General features: G+C 45.2%; 1 protein-coding gene across 5 annotated transcripts in view; it reads left to right on the forward strand.

Moving 5' to 3' along the window:
• The first annotated feature begins 2,104 nt into the window (after positions 1 to 2,104).
• The window catches only part of MDFI (MyoD family inhibitor), a 29,893-nt gene continuing 8,905 nt past the window's right edge, over positions 2,105 to 23,092 (forward strand). The window contains exons 1-2 of one of the 5 annotated variants that reach the window (XM_007483860.3): positions 2,105 to 2,374; positions 4,556 to 4,666. In XM_007483860.3, coding sequence (XP_007483922.1) covers positions 4,567 to 4,666 — 100 coding nt within the window. In that variant the 5' untranslated portion in view covers positions 2,105 to 2,374; positions 4,556 to 4,566. Of the gene's footprint in view, positions 2,375 to 3,703; positions 3,991 to 4,022; positions 4,118 to 4,137; positions 4,218 to 4,555; positions 4,667 to 23,092 lie in introns of those variants that run through there. The other 4 variants (XM_007483861.3, XM_007483862.3, XM_007483863.3 and 1 more) reach the window with 4 other exon arrangements.

Below are 23,092 nucleotides of genomic sequence, written 5' to 3' on the forward strand. Positions count from 1 at the left end.
TGTTACATGCTAATGTAGACAGGAGATAAATAGGGTGGTCTTCTGTGTCTAGCGCTTTTTTCTTACTGGATCAGGACATTGGTGGAGTGAGCTGTTTGAGCAGGTAGATTAGCCATGGGCACATGGTTTTATTTTGTTACTTCTATTAATAAATCTTATAAAATATAATATTTGAAGTAATTGTACATTAAGTTTAAGTTTTACAGACCTGGGCAAGTCACTTAATCCCCATTGCCTAAGCCTTATTGTTCTTCTAATTTAGTACACAGTATTGATTCTAAGATAGAAGGTAAGGGTTGGAAAAAATGGTATAAAATAACTAGATGCTATTTAAAATCCTTTGCAGTTCTAGATCCTATGTTCTTACAGGCCACCATCTTTCCATCTCTGGAGAGCTTATGTAATGCTTCCAGTTGGTGTGAATAGTGGGAATCTTAGTCTGGGTTTTGGACACTAGAGTGGTTCCTGCCTTGTCTGCTTCAGCTCTCCTCTCATAGAAGGGGCTCCACCACACAGGGCTGGTATCTTCTGGCAGAATTCTTGTTAATGGATTATTGACTGATTGGTGGTCTTAGTCTGCTGTCCCAACCAACCCAAGCACATGGACCTGTAAGAAGTCAAATGGGGTAAACAGAAAATAGGATGCCATAAGCATAGTGTTAAAACATGGACCTGTAAGAAGTCAAATGGGGTAAACAGAAAATAGGATGCCATAAGCATAGTGTTAAAGAGAGAAGACCCTTCCCTCTGATTGCTGTCCTCTATTCTTTTTTAGATGATTTTGCACATAATTGTTTATGTGTAGACTATATTCACCCTCCCCTTTCCCTAAATATATTATAAACATTTTGAAGGTAAAGACTGATTCTTTTTGGTGGGGTGTGTGCAGATAGGGGATCTTTGTATCTTCAACACTGCATTCATTAAATCTTTGCTGAACTGAACTGAAGATCTGAGGGGCTCCTGTGTAGTCAACTAGTAAAGAAAGGAAAGGACTGGGTCTTCCTGCCAGCACTAGTAGCAGCTCTCTCTACCACACATACACTTTGACACATATCCCTGAGACAGAATGATGCTTTGTAGTGATCTCCATTACCTTTGGACTGAAAAAGCACTAGGCCAGGAGGCAATAAATCTAGCTTCTTGTCTTGGCTCCTAATGTAACTTGCTGTGTGACCTCCACAAGACATTTCCTTTCCCTGGATTTTGGGTTCCTTCTTTGGAAAATGGGGGGTGGGGTGGGGAAAGACTGGACAAGATTTAGGCTCTTAACCTTTTGTGTCATGGACTCCTTTGACAGGTTGGTGAAGTTCCTGGACAACTTCTCAGAATAATGTTTTTAAATGCATAAAATAAAATACACAGGATTACAAAGGAAGCTAGTAATATTGAAATCAATGATAAAAATATTTTTTTAAATTTTAATTAAAAAATGTTCATGGGCTCCAAGTTAAAGACCCCTGCCCTAACGTTCATTCCAAACTTAAAGTTCTGAGATGTTACCTAGATTTCACAAGGAGAATGATTTTTAGAGGGGCGAGAAGAGATAGCGAAACCTCTAAAAAGTGATTTCTATGCCCAGACCAAAGAACCATTACTGGAAGAGCTAAAGTCAAGGGGGGGGGGGGTGTCAATCCTGGTAGAGTCAAGAGAGCAGAATAATGTCAATGTCCTACAGCAGTAAGAGAGAATCATAGAATATTTAACGGAATGGATCCAAGAAGTCATCTAACCAAATTCCATTTTTCTCCAGGTGACTAAACTGACCTCTGGGAGGGGTAAGTTACCTTAGGCTAAATAGCTGTTCAATGACCCTAGGGGGGTAGGGCGTCCTGGCAAAGGGAAAATGCAGGGCAAAGACACCTCTAAGGAAGAGGAGGGATGCTTTTGGACGTGGATATTGGAAGGGGAAACCAAGACATTCTGGACTAGGTAGGCAGTTTTCAAAAGGGAGGAGGGGCAGAGGGCACAGCACATGTGGCCCAGGTAAGCTAGCAGGAATGCGCTAGCAGCCAAGCCCGGCGCGGCTGGGCCTCCCAGGTGACTCAGACACTGCCAGGAAACCCAAGACCCGCCCCCTCTTTTCTGGTCTCTCCCCAGTCAGGGCAGCCTTCTCTTGCCGGCCGGCTGGGTCCTAGGGCTCGTGGTCAGGGGCCACGCTTGCCCCGGGCCACCTACAGCCCCGGCACTGCCTGGTCTTGGAACGAGAATCCTCTTCTTTCCTGCTCCCCAGCTTCTTTCTTTCTTGGAGCTCGAGGTGCTGGAATCATTCAGATCACTCCGCTGGGGCCTCATCCCCTAGGATTGATTGGGAAAGAGCCCCAGGCAGTGGCCCAGCTGTCAACGAAACGACTGTAGAAGATCTCCAGTTGCCGTAAGTACCCAGGACCCCTTGGTGACCCTGGGAGAGAGACTCATCCAGAGGCGCACAAGAGTCAGGAACAATCATAGGGAGAAACCCCGGAATTCTTGCACCGAGCCCCGGCTGCGGAGGCAAGTTAGGCTAAATGGTGTGTGATTCTAGGAGTCTACTCAGGAGTAATTAATACGCTCTATTGTAATTAAGCACACGAGGTGATGAGCTGAAAGAAGACCTGATTCCACCCCTCCCCCAATCCTTAGTGGGTTGGTGCCTCCAGACGGTCACCCTATAGTGACAGGACGCCTCGGTCTGCTAACCAACCCAGCAGGAATAGCCTCTTCTGTCGCAGAAAGGGGAGTGTCGTTCATCACCAAACACACATCCCTTCCCAGGAGGAGCAGGCTTGTCACACTGACCTACAGTCAGTTCTCAGACTAGCCCAGACCTAAAGGGCACCAATGCTCCTTTTTGCCACCTCACCAAACACCCTTCTCCTTCCCTTCTCTCCCTTCCCACCCAAGGTTCCCCAGAAGGGGATTGGTACAACTCACAATTCCAGATGTGCTCCACTACTGGCCCCTTCTTGAGCTAGATCCCCTCATTCCAAGAAAGATTCTTACTCTTCTATCCTGGTCTCCTCGCCCTCATTCCCCCAACTCTGTCCAAGCTCCCTTCCCTACTCCACCCCAACCCCATCTTCAAAAAACCTCTGCTACGTTTAACCTCGGTTTTCCCCCCACTCCTCCTCCCTTAAAAAAAAAGTCTTCTATACTGATTCCATTGGTGACAGACTTTGTATCGATGTCGTAGACCTGTCCACCCCTCCCCCTTCCATCTCCCCTAGCCTCTAAGTATAGCGGGAGTTAAAGATCCTCATTTAGAGCCCTTGGGAGTTCAGGGGGTGAGGAGGTTTTATATTCGTGAATGTAAGGACAGCTGAGAGAGGACAAAGTGGGGACTACCCTGAACAATTCCCCTCTGGCTCTTAATGAACTTTGGGGGCCCAACTCCATTATCGTCCCCCTCCTTCCCCGGTCGGCCTCAGAGCATCCTTTCCAGGGCTAGATGGGGATTAGAGTGGGGTGTTTCAGGGGACAGATTTCAAACACTGAAACCTGTGATATCCTAAATGCCCTGGTCAATACTGTCTACCAGCCAGAATTACCTGGATAAATGCTCCATAGAGTGAAGTCCAAAGTCAATTTTTCTCTTTAGGTAATTCCCCCCCTTCCATTTCTTTCCCTCTCTCCCTTTCCCGTTCTCTCTCCCAACTTTTTCTTTTGCACACTTTCATTGAGTGGGGGAAGGGGAAAGCAAACAGCCCCCTCCCCCACTCAGGCTCAGCTCCCAGACTCGGTGGTGGACTGGTGTGTGTTGGAGTGGAGGGGGAGAAGGAAGGGGGGCGGGGGCCCCTCTCTCCGCAACGCGGAGGAAACGGACCTAGTTGAGCTTCCTGTGGGAGCCCGGGGCACCGCCGGGCCGGGGCCGGCCCAGCGCACAGACGTGTCCGGTCCTAGCCCCGTGGAAGAGGGCGGAGGGAGGGGGGCCCGAACCCGGGCCCTGGAGGGAAATCGTCCCAGGAAAGCCAGCAAGGCAAGTGGGGGGAAAGAATCGTAGACTGTGGACATGTAAGGGGCGGGGTAGGTGGGGGGGGGGAGAAGGCAGGGAAAGAGAGAGACAGAGAGAGAGGGACGGACAGACACAGACAGAGATATTGAGGGCAGTGGGGAGGGACAGAAAGGAGGAGAAAAGGAGGTGAGAGTCAAAGGGAAAAGGAGAGAAGAGGGAGAAGGAAGAAGGAAGGGGGAAAGGGGGAAAGTGAACCAGAAGAGAGAAGGCTGCCCAACCCCCCCAGGTGGGGAATAGAGTTGCATGCCCTTGGCCAGGACGTCCTTAGTCTTACATTGGCCCTTTGGGTTGGCCACACAGAATTTCATTAAGTCTAATAAGTTTGCCACTGACTCGGGGGACCGGGAAAGTGGGGGTGGGGTGGAGAGAGGGGAGGGCTGACTGACTTCAAGCCTTGTCCCACCCCCCACCCCGAGCATGTCATGTCCCTCGCCTCCTCCCCTTCTCCCACCCCAAGCGGCTGGTTGGCTCGGTAGGGGCAGTGGGGGAGAAGCAAGGGGAGAGCAGGGATCGGCTGGGACGCCCGCTTCTCTCCACCCCCTGCTCCAGCTCGATTTTTCGCAGGTCCCGGGCAGATGTCCCAGGTGAACGGCTCGTTCTCCCGACACCACGACACGTCCCATGGAGATCCCAGGCTGGGTCAGTCCCCCAGTTCGGTCTCAGACCCAGCCTCAGGTAGGCGAAGGGGGAAGCACTAGAGAAAGAAGTTGGAGGGGGGGGGGGGGGCGGGCCGGGAAGGGGTAGGACTTCAGTGAGAGAGAGAAGCTCAAGAGGGGAGGGTGTGGGCTTCCAATATCGCGACCAGGGTCCAGGGTCCTGAGGATAGCAACGGGGCCAAAGGTCGAGGAGCTTGGGTTTGGGGGAGGGGGGTTATGGAGGACAATAAGAAGCCTGGTTGGAAGGCGAGGGCTCCCTCCTGACTTCGCTCTGCTTAGAAACTGCTTGGAATCCGCAAGAGATGGCGGGAAGCCGGAGGGATCCGGGAGAGAGCTGAGGTTCCGAAGCACCAGGCTCTCTCTCACCCTCTTTTCCTCCCCTCCTCCGCCCAGATGCCTGTCCAGGAGAGAGACAGAAAGAGAGAGAGAGAGAGAGAGAGAGAGAGAGAGAGAGAGAGAGAGAGAGAGAGAGAGAGAGAGAGAGAGAGAGAGAATACGTCTCTGTGCCCGTCTCCGTTTCTACCTCTGCCTGTCTGCCTGCCTGTGTGTCTGTCCCAGTTTGTGACCCCATCGTGTCTGTCCAGTGTAAACACCTTTGGGGCGTGTGCATGTCTGAGTCCCTGGCTCTCCCTTTCCCTCCCCCGCCCCACTAGAGCTGAGCTATTCCCGAAAACTTTTGTCTACTCTCTTTGCCTCGCCTTCCCGAGACCGCCGCCGCCGCAGTTGCCGCCTTGGCCGCTCCAGGACCCCGCCCCCTCATCCTCACCCTCACTCCCTGCTTCTCTCTCGGGCCGGCCGCCTGCTGTGTCCCTCCTACCTGACCACAACTCGCGGCTCCCTCACCTCGCTTGCACCTCTCCTCTAGGCAAACAACTCCTCTCCACCCATCCTCGCTTCTGGCGCCCCTTCCTGAACTTTGCAAAGCCGGGACATTCAGTGTCCCACAGCCCTTATGACCTGCTGCCCCACTTCTGAATGACCTGAGGGAGAAAAGGGCAAGAACAGGGAGCAGTGGGCAGACGGGGACTGATTTCGGTGGGACTTTTGCAAACCTGCCCAAAAAAAGCAGGGTTTCAGTGAAGGTGGAGAAGAGATCTAGACCTGATTTTTCCTTTCGAAGCTTTTTATGTCCACATGCCCACTTCTGTGAAGGAATTCTCATTCCCTTCCTCCCTCTGCAGCGCTTTCATATTCTCTCCTTTCCTTTCTCTTCAATAAACCTGGGAATCCTCTGACCTGGGTTCTAGGCTAGAAGGTGACAGTAAAAGGAAATGTGACCTTGAGTGAGTCACTTCCCTTGGCCTATGCCTGGGTTTTCTCACGTGTGAAACGAGGAGTTAGTTTAGTATAGTGGAAAGAGACTCAGATTCAGCCTCATTAAGTCTCAGTTCAAATCTTGCCTTTGCTAACTGTTTGACTTTGGTCAAGTCAATCCACTTCTTAGACTTTGGTTTCTCTATCTGTAAAAAAATGAGGGGCTGAGTGATCTGATCTCTATGGTTCCTTCCAGCTCAGAGTCCATTGATCTTATGACTTGATCATTTCTAAGTCCCCAATTTTGTGGTTTTCTACCTTTCCCTGGGCTCTCAGACTTGAGCTCCTAATATCTGTAGTCAAGCAATCCAGGAGCCAAACACTTGAAGAATTAGACTTCTTCAGTCTGAAGAAGACAAAGATGAAGAGTTCTAGGTTAGTTCTAGGTTCTTAGGCTAGGAATAACTTTTCCCAGAGGATTGGGACAAGCTGTCCTTCACTCATCTCTTTCTCCCTTCCCCTCATTTATCCTCATTTTCCCTCTTTTTGCCCCCTTGATCGTCTTCAAACCTATTTCCTTCTCCCTTCTTTCTGTCTCCCCTTAACCTTTCACTCTGATGCCCTCTTCCCCATCCCTCCATGTTCTATGACCAACCCCTCTCCCACCCCCACCTCTGGTCTAAGCAGCATTCTCCACTTTCTTGGTGGCAGGAAGAAGAGGGAGCTGGCTGGCTAAGAGCCAAGGGGACTAGAGTTAACCATCCCCAGAATTAGGCCTCCAGTTGCAACCTGAAGCACTCAGACCACAGTCCTCCCCTTCACCCCCACCTTCCTCTTCCCTCACTAACCAACTCTGCCCCCTCCCCAAGCCCCAGATGGACTCAGACAATGCTGCTTTCATAGCACAAGGGCTGGCTTTTCTGATGCCTGCCCAAGCCTTGGGAGAACGAACAAGCTGCCCAGGAAGCCCAAACCGCAGGAGGCCCAGCCAAAACCCCACAGACGCCTGAATCCTGGACCAGAATCCCCCACGCCCAAGAGGGCTGACAAAACACTGGTCCCAACACTTTGGTTCTCCAGGTTTCACCCCAACTACACCCCTGAATGAGCCAGGGAATCAGAATCCCATATCCCCCTCTCCCTACCCCCATCCCAATTACAGGCTCCTTTTTTCTTACATTGAAATTGGCCAAGTGCTATAAGGAGCATTGAGGAAGACTCCAGACTTTTCTGTGATTTGGGGGGGGGGGTATGGGATGGGCAAGTTTCCATTCCTGAAGTGGGTAGTGTCCCCCAATCTCCAACCCTGCAGGTACCCAGAATCTATTCTCTGAGAACCAGAGTTCCAGACCCATGGACCATGTTTCCAAATAATGTCTTGGCTTTCCTGACTTTCAGAAGCAGCATGGTATAGTGTGGAAAGTAGGAGTCTAAGACCAGGGTTCAAGTTCAGACAAAAAGAGCTGGATAATTATAGGGACACATTCCAAGTGGGACAAAGGAAGGAGGAAATAGAGGCCAGAGTCCCTAACATCATGAAGAGCTAAAATCCAAGTTGCCAGCATGTGATCCAGAGCTCCAAATGCAGCAGGAAGGATGAAAGATAGACCATAGACAGATCAGCAAAACACACCAAGGCATCATGGGATAGTAGAAAGAAATGGACTAAAACCTGAGCTCTGCCCATGACTAGATATATGACCTTAGATAAATCACACAACTTCTCTAAGGTTCCATTTCTTCAACTATAAAATGAGAACAATAAATAATACCCACCCAACTCACCAGGTTTTGGGGAGGAAATCCCCAAAGCTGAAGATAATATTATTCTGGAGGAGGAGAAGTTCTTAGCATCAATGACAGATTTTGGAGTCAGAGGTTTAAATCTTGATCCTACTATTACTACTTTGAGCAAGTCACTTACTTTCCTTGGACATCAAAGTAAAGACCCAAAATAAAATTAAGAAGTTGGACTAGAGGCAGCTGAAAGACAGAGTAGGTACAGTGCTAGGCCTGGAGTCAGGAAGACATGGGTTCAAATCACCTCAGACACTTCCTAGTTGTATGGCCCTGAGCAAGTCACTTAATCCTATTTGCTCTTGCCCTCCTTAGACTTACTACTAAGACAGAAAGAAAGGATTAAAAAACCCCAAAGAAGGTAGACTAGAAGACCTGCCCTCTACACAAAGTCCCTTCTATCTCCAAATCTCTGACCTTGCTTATGACCTATTAAGGGAGAGGCTCATATATTTTACTTTGCTTCCAGTTGAATTTTTTGGGGAGTTGGCAGGCTTCAGACCAGTCTGAAAGGCCAAGACCATTCAGACCTCATTCCACATGGGATTTTTTCCAGTCCCCCTATACTTGAGCCTTATGCCTGGCTGAGCTACAAAGCAAAGATCATCTTAAGACTTGTTTTTAATAGGGGCAGCTAGATCATTGGATAGAGTGCTAGATCTGGAGTGTGGGGGACCTGGATGCAAATCTGACCTCATACCCTTCCTAGCCGTGTGACCCTGGGAAAGTCACTTAACTCTACTTAGCCCTCACTGCTCTTCTGCCTTAGAATCAACACTAAGTAAGTAAGGGGGGGGGGGGGGGAAGCCTAGGAAAGGCACAGAGGAAGAAACTATGGAGCTGTGGTCAAAGTCCAATTTGGCTGGGAAATAGAGTGGATGGAGCAAAGTGAGGGAGAAAAGCTGTCACACTGGTGTCTGATCTGGGGAGGATGGCAAGGAATCCTTTCCTCTACCAGGGCTTTTGCTTTCGGATGGCCCTTGAGTGCCTCCTATGACCACAGTTCTAGATTCTGGGGGATTTAGGGAAATGGAAGATAGTCTCTACCCACAGGGAATTTCTAGTGTAGTTGAAGATGTACACAATCTATATAAATGTCACTAACCAGCCAAGGCTGTGTGAATTCTGCCCCCAAAAGTGAGGTATAAGAACTATTGGTTTTGGAAGAGATCATATATTTAGAGGTGGAAGCATCTTAGAGGTCATTGAGTCCAACATCCTCATTTTACAGAGAATGAAACTGGGACTATGAAAGGAGAAATGACTTGTCCAAGGTCATAAATACAGAGCTGGGATTAGATCCCCAGGCCTCTGATTTCTAATGTACTTCTCTTGTTAATGTGCTGGGAGGGAAAGATTAAGAGGGCTTTAATGCTGGTAAGAAATGGATAGGCAGACAGGAAGGAGTCAGAGTATTGCAGGTCAAGGACACAGCCTGGATGTGCAAAATAGGAATGTCCAAGGAGTCTTCAAGGAGGCAAGCCAAGTGGATCAGAGTGGAAGGGGAGCCCATGGTAATAAGGCTGGGGGCCAGATTGTGGAGGGCTATGAATGCCATGTCTAAGGAATTAATCAAAGTATGGATTCTTTAGGTCATCTTAGCTCTGATAGTATTAAGAAGGAAATATTATAAGGGAAGGTCAGGGCATTTGAGGTTCTAAAGTCCTTACCATTTTCTATCAGTTATAGAGAATCAGACCTGTAGTCAAGAAGAACTGAGTTCAAATGTGACCTCAGATACTTACTAGCTGTGTGACCCTAGGCAAGTCACTTAACACTGTTTGCCTAGGTTTTCTCAACTGTCAAATGAGCTAGAGAAGGAAATGGCAAAGCACTCTAGTATCCTTGCCAAAAAAATCCCCAAATGGAGTCATGAAGAGTCAAGACATGACTGAAAATGACTAAACAACAATATATAGTGCTCAATACCTTTATATCTATCATCTCATTTGTCTCTAATAACCCCATAAAGTGATCATAGCTGACAATAACATAACAGTTAAAGGTCTGCAGAGCACTTCATATACATCTAATTTATTAGATAGGCATGGACAGTCATTATTATCCCCATTTTACTGATGAGGAAAATGAGGACCAGAGCTCCTAAGCTGTGATCCACAGCTAGTAATTGTCCAAGGCAGGATTTGAACTTGTCTCTTCCTGAGTACCAGTGCATCATTCCTTCTTTCTGATGGCTCTGTTTCATATGATCAGAAGGCTTTTCCCCTCCAAATTCATCCTGAGTCTTTAGTTGGGATCAATTCCTTTCTTGGAACTTTAGGACCAATGTTAAATCAAAAGCTTTTTCCAAAGAATTCTCATCAACTGTCAAAAACTTTTCTAACTTCTTGGGTAGTTGGTTAGAGCTATTTAAAAGGAGCTACTTTGTCCTTGCTATTGCTCCCCTTGTTCTCCTCTTCTATCCTTCCCTCACTTGGCACTGAAAGGTCAGGTACTTTCTTCTGTGATTTCTTTCCTCCTCCTTAAAATTTTATTGATATATTCTGTTTTCATACCACCTCCATTTCCAAATATGGCTCTTGTCCTTTCTCCCTCCCCAGAGAGCCATCCATAGGAACAAAGAATAAGAAAGGGGCAGGAGGAGCACTTCACCAAAACTAACCAATACATCAGTGTGATCTTTTGGGTATACAACATTCCTTACCCATAGTCCTCCACCTCCACAAAGAAAGGGGGGCAGTATAGTTTTTCCTTTTTTTTTTTATTTCACATTTGATTGTTATGGACTTTGCTATGACTGCCTATACTGTGACTTTCTTTCTCTAATCCCTTTCAGAAACAATATAGAAATAAAATTCTGTCTTTCCCCCGATCTTTTAATTTGGTGAGTTCTCATAATCACTGAATCTCTGGACTGCAAAGGATTACAGTGGCTGTTTAAGCCAACCCATAACTAAAGTATAATTCCCTCTGTAATTTACCTCAGAGGTAGTTACTTAGTTTCTGAATTTTTTAGCTGAGTCTTGCAAGAACTAAAAGTTGGAAACAATCTTTCTGTCAAAACAAAGGCTTTAACAAGGTAATAATAATTGTAGGTAGCATTGATACTCATAACAATGTTATTATCATCCTCATATTAAGAGAAGAGTAAACTGAGGCTGAGAGAGTAAGGGACTTACCTAGGATCACATAGCTAGTAGGAGTCTGAGGCAGGATTTAAACTCTGATCTTTCTGATTCCAAGCCCTGTGCTCTCTAGGCTGTGCCACCTAGCTGCCCTTGAATGCAAATACAGTACAATGCAAACAGGGCAGGGAATGGGGCAGCCCTCAGGCTGGGCATGGAACAAGTAGTCACAGGTTCTGTGGGAACTTCTTGGGATCAGAGTGGGGTTCCCTCAATGTGATCAGTCAACAAGCATTTAGTAAAGTTGATGTAAATGCCAGGCAATGTGCTAGATGCTCAGAGCTCGGCCACAAAAGTGAAACAGTCCCTGCTCACAGGGAGATTATCTTCTAACTAGAGAGGCAACACATATATATAAATAAAAAATATATATCTATATATTTATATATATATAAAGAAATAAATGGAGCATGTGGAGTTGGGGAAATCTGAGTTCAAATCCTGCCACTGATACATGTACCAGCTATGTCACCCTTGATAAGTCACTTAATGTCTGTGTTCCTTAATTTCCTCATCTTTAAAAAGAGGATGATAATAGCACTCACCTCACAGCTATAGTGATGATTAAATGAGGTAATATTTATAAAGCATTTATCATAGTGCCTAGCACATAGCAAATGCTATGTAAATATTAGCTATTATTATTACAAAGTAACCTGATGAGGAGCAGAGGAACTAGCCCAAATCATCCTTCAAGGCTAGAAAGGCTCGAGGGCAGCTTAGTGGATATAGAAAGCCAGGCCTAGAGATGGAAGGTCCTGAGTTCAAATTTGTCTTGAGACACATCCTAGTTGTGTGACCCTGGGCAAGTCACTTAACCCCCATTGCCTAGCCCTTATTGTTCTTCTGCCTTAGAACCAATATTCAGTATCAATTCTAGGACAGAAGGCAATGGTTAAAAAAAGATGATATTACTTGAGCTGAGTGTTAAGAAAACCAGCTATTTCAGTGAGTAGAGATGAAGGGTAAAATATATTTTGGGCATGGGAAACAATCAGTACAAAAATGTGGAAGTGGGAAATGGATTTGCCCAAATTCTTTCAATGGATCCATTTTAAAGATGGTCATTTGTAATAACTCACATGTATGTCAACACTGATATCCCATAAATCTCAGGACCCAGATCAGGAAGACCTAAGTTCAAATCCAGGCTCTGGACACACTTTAGCTGTGTGCCCTGGATAAGTCATTTGACATTTGTTTGTCTTAATTCACGGCAGAAGGAAATGGCAAATCATTCTAGTATCTTTGCCAAGAAAACCCCCTATGGGGTCATGAAGAATTTGATATAACTGAACAACTTCTACTCTCCTGCTTTGACCTAGTAGACAGAGGTTGGGGAATTGCAAGACCTCTTCCTTTTCTACTATTTGCCTCTTGTGTGTTCTTTTCTACCCTAGGCTATCTGTGCTTTACTCTCTCATTTTGTAGACTCCGAGACCCTAGAATATTAGCACCCGAGAGGACCTTGAAGTCCCTATAATCCATCATTTTGCAGTGGAGGAATCACTTAGTGGTTCAGTGATAAGAACCAAGACTGAAATCCAGATTTCTTCTTTCCTATTCTAGGGCTCTTTCTACTTACCATGCTACCTTCCTGAATTTGAATATTATGTTAAACTCTCCTTTCTAAGACATTAAAGTCTTTCCCAAATCCTTATCTAGATATAGAGATGACCTAGTACTTTCCAAGGCCATGTCAGGAGAATACAAATTCTAGGGCATCCTGTCCTTTGAGGCTAGAAAGTCTTCAGGTGTAGACTCCATGAAGGACTATGTGTCTATTGTCCTATATTCAGTCTAGTTAAGTATGGAAAGATATCACTGGAGGATTGCCTGTTGGGTGACGAATTGTTCTGGCTGCAGTAACTCATAAAACTATCCACCAAGCCACACAGGGCTTTAGGTCTTCAGTGGGAGAGAGAGTGTCTGTAGGAATGAAATCTTGGATCTTAATTGAATCATCAAATCTCAGAACTGGAAGGGACCCAAGAGGCTACTGATTTTAGTCCATCCTTCCTGACCAAGAATCTTTTCTACAATATCTCCCAATAAATGACCATTTAATCTCTGCCTGAAGACTTTCAGTAAGGGGAGACTCATTATTTCCAAGATGGCCCATTCTTCTTTGGGATGTCTCTGAACATTAGGCAATGCTTCTTGACATCGGTCCTAAATAGGCCTCCTTGTAATTCTTTTCCATCATTCCAAACTCCATCCTCTGGGACCAAGTAAAATAAATTTAGTACCTTTTTTTTTGACACAATAACCCTTCAGAAATAGCTGTCTTTGAGGCATTTCTATATATCATGGGCAGCTAGCTAGGTGGTGCAGTAAATAGAGTATTGGGCCTGGAGTCAGAAAGACTCATCTGACCTCAGATACTTCCTTGTTGTATGACCCTGGGCAAGTCATTTACTCCTGTTTGCCTCAGTTTCCTCATCTGTAAAATGAGCTGGAATAGGAAGTAGCAAACCACTCTAGTGTCTTTGTTAAGAAAACCCAAATGGGGTCACAAAGAGTTGGAAACAGCTGAACAACAAGGGGACTGTTCTTTCAGGAACCTAGGGACCTGAGTTCAAATCATTCCTTCAATGCCTACTGCTGGTGTGGCCTTGGGTACCCTCTCGAATGGGTTGGACTAGATGGCCTCAGAGATTCCTTTCAGTTTTGAATCTATAACTATGCTGCTCCTAAGTCTTTTCTGGCCTAGATAAAACTTCCCCTGAGTTTCTTTACCTCATGCTTGTTTCAGTGCCACATGGTTTAGAATTTGTTCATCACTCTCATGTCCCTTCTCTGAACATTCTCAAGCCTCATCAATGTCCTTCTTACAACGAGTGCCCAGAACTGAAGATGGTCCTCTAGGAGTCTAGCCAGACTTGTTCTCTTGATCCCAGAGGCCAAGTTAGGTACTAGAAGCAATAGCAAGAAGTTGTAGGGAGGCCAATTTAGGCTTGAACAGCCATCCCAGAGTAGAACCTTTGTGAGTTCACATCTGGCCTCAGACACTTATTAGCTGTGTGATTCTGAACAAGTCATTTTTTTGTCTCAGTTTTCCTCATCTGTCAAATGAGTTAGAAAAGGAAAACCACTCCAGTATCTTTGCCAACAAAACCTCAAATGGGGCCATGAATTCAGACATGCCTTAAAAACAACTAAACAACAATATCAAAGCAGAATATCATGGGAGGTAACGGATCTCCTTTTACTGGAGATCTTCAAACAGAGACTCAAGGGCCACTTGCTGGGACATGTTGTAGAGAGGATTCATGGTCAGAGATGGTTTGAACTCAACAGCTTCTTGGGTTCCTTCTAATTTTGAAATTTGGTGATCTTCTTAAGATTCAAGATTTCATTCCTGTGAAAATTCTCTCTTCCACCAAAGACCTGAAGTCCTCTTTGGTTTGGCAGGTGAGGTAAAATTTTCAAATTAAATGTTATTTTATTTTCAGATCTACATTCTCTCCTTCCCCTCTATTCCCACCTCCTACCTCTGCTCTGTTCTTCCACGGAGAAAACAGGAAAATAAAAAACTCATGTTACAAACATATTGTTACATTAAAAGCATCACTTCCACTGCATATCCTTAAAGATGGATCTTCTCATTCAATTTGAGGCTGACCGATTCCTCCATATGGAAGGAGAGCCAACTGGACACCTAGTCAGTTCAGGTTATGTGATGATTGATAGGGTAAAGATCTTCTACATGCTCAGAACTTATTTTAGGATCCTAGAGTCATAGATTTAGAACTGGAAGGATTCTGAGAGGTCATTTGTTAAACTCCCTTATTTTACAGATGAATAAACTAAGGGCCATAGAGGTTAAGTGAATTGTCCATAGTAACAGAGCTAGTAAGTAGCAGAGTGTGGAATTTGAACCCAGGCCCTCTGACTTTAAATCCAGAATTTTAGCTACTACTTCTCAGCAAGATTAGATTAGAAAAACCACTTTTTCAATGCTTATTCTCTCTGTCAGGTATTATGTTAAGTATTGTTCATGTAAATATAAACAAAAGAAAGATAGCCTCTTCCCTGAAGGAGCTTATGTTCTTTTTTCTTAAACCCTTCCCTTCTGTCTTAGAATCAATTAAGTTTTATTTTATTTTCAGATCTACATTACTCCCTCTTACCTCCCCTCCTCTCCAGTGAGAAAACAAGAAAACCAAAACTCTTTCTTTTTATAAACATGTATAGTCAGAGGAAAACAAGTTCCCACATTGGCTATGTCCAAAAAATATATACCTTCTTCTGAGTCCATAACCCCTTAATCAGGAGATGGGCCGCATGTTTCATCATGAATTGTGGTTGGTCTCGTGTTGATCAGAGTTTCTAAATTTTTCAAAGTTGTTTGTCCTTACAATATTGAAGGGGTTTACTTTCTAATGGAGAAAGACCTCAAATAAAAGGGGGCAGGAATGGGATGAAGAAGCTCCTACACAAAGCAGGAGAACCTAAGGGGAAAAAATCCAAGGAATCAGACACTAAGCTAGGTTACAAGTGAACTTGGTCCTTAGGTTCTAAGGAAGAATTCACCAATTAGAGTGGAAGGACATAGAAGATGGAAAAGTAGCAGAAGGCTGAGCCTTCTACTGAGGATAGAAGTGAGCGAATACTAAAGTATAGATGCCTGGACTTAGAATCATAGGATCTGGGTTCCAATCTTGACTCTGGAACTTAATACCTGCAAAACCTTTGACAAGTTGAATCTTGATTTCCCCATCTAAGATAGAACTAGATTATCTTGAAAGGCCCTTTGGTTCTAGTCCTTCCCTCTTATAGTCTCCTTGGGCAAAGAGTGTAGTCCTTCATGATTCAGTGCTTTCTCACTGTTCCCCTCCCACCACTCCTCCTGGACTGCTGACATTATAAGTCACTTGAACCTCAAAGTGTAAAGGCAATTTTTATATTGAGTTTTTTTTCCCCTGCTTTACTCTGGACACTTGGAAAACCTGAAATGTGTGGGGCAAAACGGGACATCTCTCTCTTCAATATCTCAATGTTGTTGTTTGTCCTTCATTTTTATGAGGGCCAGTGACATCACTGGTGATATCTGAACTTGCTAGTGAATTGGGTTTCAGTGAAGCAGAGTTGCACAAAGTTGTCAACTCCAGAGACATCCAAATCTAGTAGCAAGACAAAAAGCAGGTGGCTGGTGATGGTCTGGGATGTAGTGGAATGATCATAGTATCTTCCATGCCTCTAGGGGCTCCACAGTGTATGTTTCAGCCACCTTCATGGCCATTGAAATGCACTGTTCTCATCTGTCCGTTACACTGGGGGAAGTCTTCTTATGCTTGGGGTAGACACCACCACCCCCAACTCATCGACTGGTTTGTAGACCATTGGTTACCATCAATTTGGTTTAGCCTGTCTGCTGAGATAGTTTTACCAAGGTGTGGCCACTATGCATGCTACAACTTCTTGGACCCATAGATGAGAGTTGGGTGAAAGATCAATGAGCATCTCTGAAAAGGGACCAGGAAGCCCTCACACCAGAGGTACTCACATCAGAGGTTCTCTGAACACCTGCTAAACCCTTCTGCCTCAGTGGATGTCTCTTGGACTCTGGGGAGAAAAAATGTAGATGCTGGAAAATGACTCTTTACCAGCCGTCTTTGATTTTTAATTTTTCTAATTCTTTTCCTTCCCAAGCAGGCTATCCCCTGTCTGCCTGGAATCAGGGTAGCTAGACCCTCTCCCCTTTCTGGTAGTGCTCCTGTTTGCTCAGCCGTTCTTCCTGGAGGCTTCCCTTTAGCCCAGTAGGCTTCCCCTTCTACTTCCTGTGTCTCAGAGGCATTAGGAACAGCATCCCTTTGTGCTCTTTGTATCACTTCCTCAAGGATCAGCCAGCTATCCTTTGCCATTTCTTCTGAAGATTTTCCTCACTTGGGCACTTCTGAAGCCTGTTTTCCATTGTTTTCTCTCATTGTGGCTTCCCCTCAGTAGTTGGTAGCCTCCTTTTTGGCCCATCTGCTGACGCCTTCCTGCAAACAGGAAAAGAATCTAAACTTGGAAAGAAGCCTTGTATAAACCTCGAGATTAGGGTTGTGGAGAGAGCAATCAAAGGCTTAATACAGTGTCTGGAACATAGTAAGCACTTAATTAATGTTTGTTGACTGACTGAGTAAATGACTCTTTCTAGAGTCTGAGCATCTTAGATCTGCCATAGAAGTGACCTTAAGTAAGTTGTGTCAGTTCCTTGGCTCCCTGCCAGAAGAGGAGACTTAGATGGTTTCTTAAGGTTCCTTCCTTTGACATGCCCCATTCTGGGAGTCTAGGGTCTCCAGGGCTCATGTCCAAGCCTCTAAATCCCAGGATGGACTGAGGAGGACACTGAAGACATCTTGTATGAAGGATCATAGAATTATCAGTTTCCATTTGCAAAGCATACGAGAAGCCAACTAGTCCTATTCCCTTTTTTTGAGAGGAGAATATTGAGGCCTCCAGAGAGGCTAAAGAGTTTGTTCCAAATCCTGCAGATGGTAGGCTTTCAAGCTAACTCTTCTAAGCCCAGAGCCAGTCTCTTTCCAATATATTGCAACTCCTCCCTCTGTCTTGCCTCTCCCCAGACTTTTGTTCCTGCCTCATCTCCCATTGCCACAATAGCAGAAGCCTTAGTTTCCTCCAGATCTGTAAAGTAGGACAATAAGCACTTACTAAGCATTTGCTGTGTGCCAGACTCTGTGCCAAGAGCTGGGTATACAAATACTAGCAAAAAGAAAGACAGCAAATGCCCTCAGGGAGCTTATAGTCTTATGGGGAAGACAACACAAGCAGGGCAGCTGAGTCAGGTCTTCTGGGGTCAGGGAGGCCCCCATCCTTTCAGAAAATCTGGCAATCCAGCTAGAACTCTCTAACTGGCATAGGAGCTTCCCTTTTCTGCCAGTTTGGTCTTTGCAATTAGAAGAACTTTGTTGGCCTGGTACCTGCCTCACCTGGAGGCTGGAAGAGTCTCTATCCACCAGACTGGGTCATCACTTCTCGGTTTCTCCTTTTCCTCTTCCCCTTCTTCTCCCAATCCCAGCTCTTTAATGCTTTCTGAAATTTGGGAGTCAGGTGGTTTAAGGAGACAAGAACTTGAAGAGTAGCTAGATGGCCTTAGGAAAGCCATTTAACTTCTCTGGGTCTATTTATCTTGCTCTTTTCCTCTTTTTATGGGAAAGATGGGAAGGAAAGGGGTCAGATCTTGACTATATTATCTACTAAGTTTCTCTGCTCTGATCCTCAGCTTGGGGCCTTGTCCCTTTCCTTGCTAAAGGATGGTCTGGCCTCCAGGGAGGGGGTCCCAGTGGCCATCACACTCAGTGGCTAATCTACAGTGTGTGGGCTGTTAACATCTCTGAAAACCTGATATCTCCAAGTCTTCTGTAAGGTTCATCAGCAAATCAGCAGTCTTTGGAGTGAAACCTGCTCAGTTATTTTCCCTTTGCTTCCTTTCCATTTGTCTCTCCCTTCTCTTGTCTACCTGATTTACTTATGTAAAAAACAATCAAAGGAACAAAACAACAAGTATCCTTTCTTTCTGTTTTAAAACCAATGCTAAGTATTGGTTCCAAGGCAGAAGAGCAGTAAAGGCTAGGGAACTGGGATTATGTGATTTGCCTAGGGTCACTCAACTAGGAATTATCTGAGGTCAGATTTGAATCTAGGACCTCCCATTTCCAAGCCTGGCTTTCAATCCTAGCTGCTCTTTTTGCCTTCACTTTTTTACCTCTACTTCCAGCCTCCTCTTGTAGATAGAGTAAAAAAGTGATGTGTACAATGTCCCAGCCAGATCTGAACTCACAGCCCCTGGTTTTATTAGACCTGTGGTCTAACTCCTAAGCTATGGATCCAGTCTTCAACATTGTGATGTCATTTTGGTCCTTTTCAATATCAAAAGAACAATGACTACACCAAAAAACCTAAGTCCAGTTACTGGCTGTGTGGCCTTGGATAAATCACTTAAACTTGAGCCTTGGTTGTCTCATCTGTATAATGGGAGTGACCATTTTTGCCTGTCCTACCTCATAGTGTTGATTGTAAGGGAGGTATTTTGCAAAATGTAAAAACACAAATGGAAGTTATTTCTAAGGATCCTTTGCAGCTCTCAAATTCTATGATTAACTTTTCCCTCCTTTATTCTTCCTCACCCATTACTGCCCTTATCTTCCTCATCACTAGGCTTCATTCCTTTTCTATTTTCTCTTACATTTTCAGTCATCTCTCTCTCTTCCTCCCTTCTCAAACCCTCAATCTTCCTTTCTTCATATCCCCATTCATTCTTTCTTTCATCCTTCCTCTCTCCTTTTCCTTCCCCTTTCCCCTTTCTCCTTCTTCCTTCCTTTTCTTCCTGTCTCTTGCCCTTTACTCTTCCTCTCTCCCATTTCCTTCCTTTCCCTCTCCCTTCACTCTCTTTTCCTTCTCAATCCCTTCCCTTCCTTTCTTCTGTGTCCTTCTCCCATCTTACCTCTCCCTTTTTCCTTCTGCTCCCTCCTTTCCTCTCCTCCCACTTCCCTCTTCAGTCTCTCCAAGCTCATCTTCTCTGACCTGTAGTTCTCATGCATTAATTGCAGACTAAATGTAAATAAATCCATTGGATGACATCCAATCTAGTCTGGTTTCTAGCTCCAGCTGTCCTTCCTCTGCCCTGTGGCCAGGTCTCACCCCTGGCCAAGCTTTACCACTGCTTCAGCTTTGGGAAAAACCATGAGGTGAGAGGGCAGAACCATAAATATATAGGCTGGAAGAGTTAACTTATAGGACAGAAATGGAAAAAAGGCATCTCTAGCCCTTGATCCCAGTAATTATATTTCACAGTGACACCAGTATATTTCTCAAAATTTTCTTTCCTTCCTATCTGGTATTCAAAAAGTCAGAGGTCTAAGGCTAGAAGAGACCTTTAAGACTATCTAATCCAATCCTCCCATCATTTTATAGATGAGGAAACTGAGGACTGGGAGGGGAAGGGGGGGTAATGATTTGTCCAAAGCCACACAGGCAATAAATAAGCTTTAAAGATTGGATTTGAACCCAGACCTGGTGTCTTTTCCATTGTTTCATGATTCTCTTGCCTATTCCCACCTCATGCATTTTCCTTCCCAGTATCTTCCCACTACTACTCAGCTCTCTTCATTCCCCTTTCTGCTGTAGGAAAGGCCTTAAAAATGCTTAGAGGCAGGAGGTCCTGGGTTCAAATCTGAAATCAGATACTTTTTAGTCATGACATTGGGCAATCACTCTTCTGTCTTGGAACTAATACCCAGTATTGATTCTAAGACAGAAGGGAAGGGAAGGGAAGGAAGGAAGGAAGGGAGGAAGGAAGGAAGGAAGGAAGGAAGGAAAGAGGAAAGAGAGAAAGAAGGAAAGAAAGGAGAGAGGGAGGAAGAGGTAGGGGAGGGGGGCCTTAAGAGTAATTGGAGAAATTCTCCTCCTCTTCCTGGAAGCCAGACTTCATACTTTAGAGATAGAATATCCAAAGCTGAAAGGAATAAGAGCTTCCCCACCCCACACACATCCTCATTCCCCCATTTCTACAGTCAAAAAGCAAAGCTTTGAGCTTCAAGTGCAAAGTCCAGATCCAGTGGGCTTACTCTCAGTCCATTAGTGCCTGGATAGCTCAGAGGTTCCACCCTGTCTCTTCACTCCAGCTCTCAGATCTCAGGGCAGGACCTGTCATTTGCCTTGGGCAGGTGTGAACATGTCAAGTCTGTACCTGCCTTGCTCTGAGCTCTAGACACCACCTAACCCTCCACTGGGCACTGGAGTTTTCATTCAGGCCAGACACCCCCCCCCCAAGGATCCCTGAATGTCAGGGGCCCCTCAGGAACACTGCAGCCCCTGTAGGAACTGCTCCCAGGTAGGCAACACTGAGCCCCAGTGAAACTTACTCTCTTGCTGGAGGAGATTTTTATTGCCAGGTTCTGCTGGCCTGATCCTGTTTCCTCTCTGGTTTCTCTAATTGCCTGTTTTTCTCTGTACTTGGAGGCTAGTCATAGGAAGGCAGGCACAGTGTGAGAGCCTCACTGGCCTGCTCTGATTTAGTTTCAGTACCTGACTCAACTTTTGCCTGTCTTGGTCTGTTTTTTAATCCTAGAGACTTTGTGTCTCATTCTGTCTCCTCTGAGTTGTCAGGTCTGTCTGAGCCTGTGTTTGGGTGTCTCTTTCCCTTATTCCATGACAGAAATGGTGAGTGAAGTTCCAGAGCTCTCTTTTAAAGTCTTTGACATTTGGGGGCTTCACAGCAATCTGCTTTGGTGGGGGACCAGGCTGCTCTACTCCACCCTGGCTGCTTCTGGTGACTGACTCTGCTAGCTCCCTAACCCCCCTTCTTCTGATCCCCACTCAGAGGCCTTTCTCATGCCTTGGGGTGGGGAATCAACCCCCTTTTTCTCCCCTGCCTTCCAGGCTAGTTTCACTCCAAGGATCTCTGCTCCAGCCACTGTAATTGTGGGATTAGGGGTGGCTCTGTTTCTCCCACTTCCGCCCACTGTACAGAGGGTCATCCTCTATAATTATAGGTAGCAGCTCAAGTTCTTCTGCAAGTTCTCTCGTTCTGTCTTTCCCTTTTGTCTCAGTCCCTGTCTTTCCCCTCTGACTCTTGCTCTCTCTCTCTCTCTCTCTCTCTCTCCTCTCTCTCTCTCTCTCTCTCTCTCTCTCTCTCTCTCTCTCTCTGTTTCCTCTTTTTCTCTCTGATTTTATTTTCTCATTATGTCTCCCTCTGATTTTTCTTTTGTACTCTGTGTGTGACATAAAGAATGGACCACACAGAGGTCCAGCTAGGTAGCACAGTGGATACAGTGCCAGGCCTAGAGTCAGGAGGATCTGTGCTCCAATCTGGCCACAGATACCTCTTGCCTGTGTGACCCTGGGCAAGTCACCTAATCCCTATTACCCAGCCCTTGTCAGTCTTCTATCTTAGAATGGATATTGAGAAAGTAAGGGTTTAAAAAAAGAAAAAAATATGGATGGACCACAGGATCATCAATCTAGTCCTGGAAGAGACCTCAGTAGTTATCCAGTCCAAACCTCTCTTTAAAAAAAAAAAAGAAGAAGAAGAAGAAACAAGCCCCAGAAATTACTATTGTTGCTGTTACTGTTATTATTTTAGAATTAGATCAGTATTTTATTTTATTTTGTTGTTTAGTCATGTCCAACTCTTCATGATCCCTTTTGAGCTTGGTTTTCTTGGCAAAGACATGGTAGTAGTTTGTCATTTCCTTCTCCAGCTCATTTTACAAATGAGAAAATTGAGGCAAACAGGATTAAGGGACTTGTCCAGGGTCACAGAGTTAGTAAGTGAATTATAGAAGGTTACATAAGTAGTATCTGTCTCCCATCCTCTCTGGTGTTGTCAAAAGAGATAACATTTGTAAATCATTGGGCACAGTGCCTGACGAAGCATTGCTTAATAAATGTTTGCTCCCTTCACTCCCTCCCTTCTCTCTACACACCTCCCTTACTGGCTTTGCTTCTTCATCATTATATCTGTTATTCTTTGTCCTTATCTAGCTATGTCCTTTCTTCTTTTTATTCTCTCTTTCTTACTCTTCCTCCTTTTCTCTTTCTAGAACTGTTTCTGTGTCAGACATAGACTTCGAGAGGGATGAATGCTAGAAATGCTTTTGGTCAGGGGTTTCTGTCATGGCTCCTTTGGCAAACTGATGAAGCCCAGGGATCCCTCCTCAAAAGAACATTTTAAAATTCATAAAATACAATACAGAGACCTATAAAATAAACGAATTGTGGGGAGGTAGTTATCAAAATATTTTTTAAAAGTCGTGTTCATAGACCCCGGGTTAAGAACCTCTGGTATAATCTGTGTGTCTGTCTTAGAGTCTCACTATGTCTCCCTGTCTCTTCTGATTTGTTTGGACTGTCTTCATTTTACAGATGAGGAAACTGTGGCTTTGGGAGGTTGTTTTTTCTCCCAAGTTCAAACAACCAACAAGCAGCAAAACTAAATTAGAACACAGTTGGCCTTACTCTCCCACCAGGGTTCATGCTGTCTCATCTCTCAGTCTCTCTTTCTGTTGGAGGCTCTTCCCCTTTGTCTCTGTTTTTTGCTTCTCTTCTCTCTGGAACTATCTTTTTTCTTTCTACTGTATAACTGCGGTCTCTCTTCCAGGCCACAGCCCCCACCCCTTCCACATAACACATACAGTGTGGTTTGGGAACATTCTATTTTGAGGCTGTGCTGCTGGTGGGCAGGGAAGGGTTGGGAGGAGAGAGTGATGGGAAGGATGGGGTTGTGGGGACCCTGAGGC

Source organism: Monodelphis domestica, chromosome 2 (genome assembly GCF_027887165.1).
Source record: "Monodelphis domestica isolate mMonDom1 chromosome 2, mMonDom1.pri, whole genome shotgun sequence".
In the NCBI taxonomy this organism is placed as follows: Eukaryota; Metazoa; Chordata; class Mammalia; order Didelphimorphia; family Didelphidae; genus Monodelphis; species Monodelphis domestica.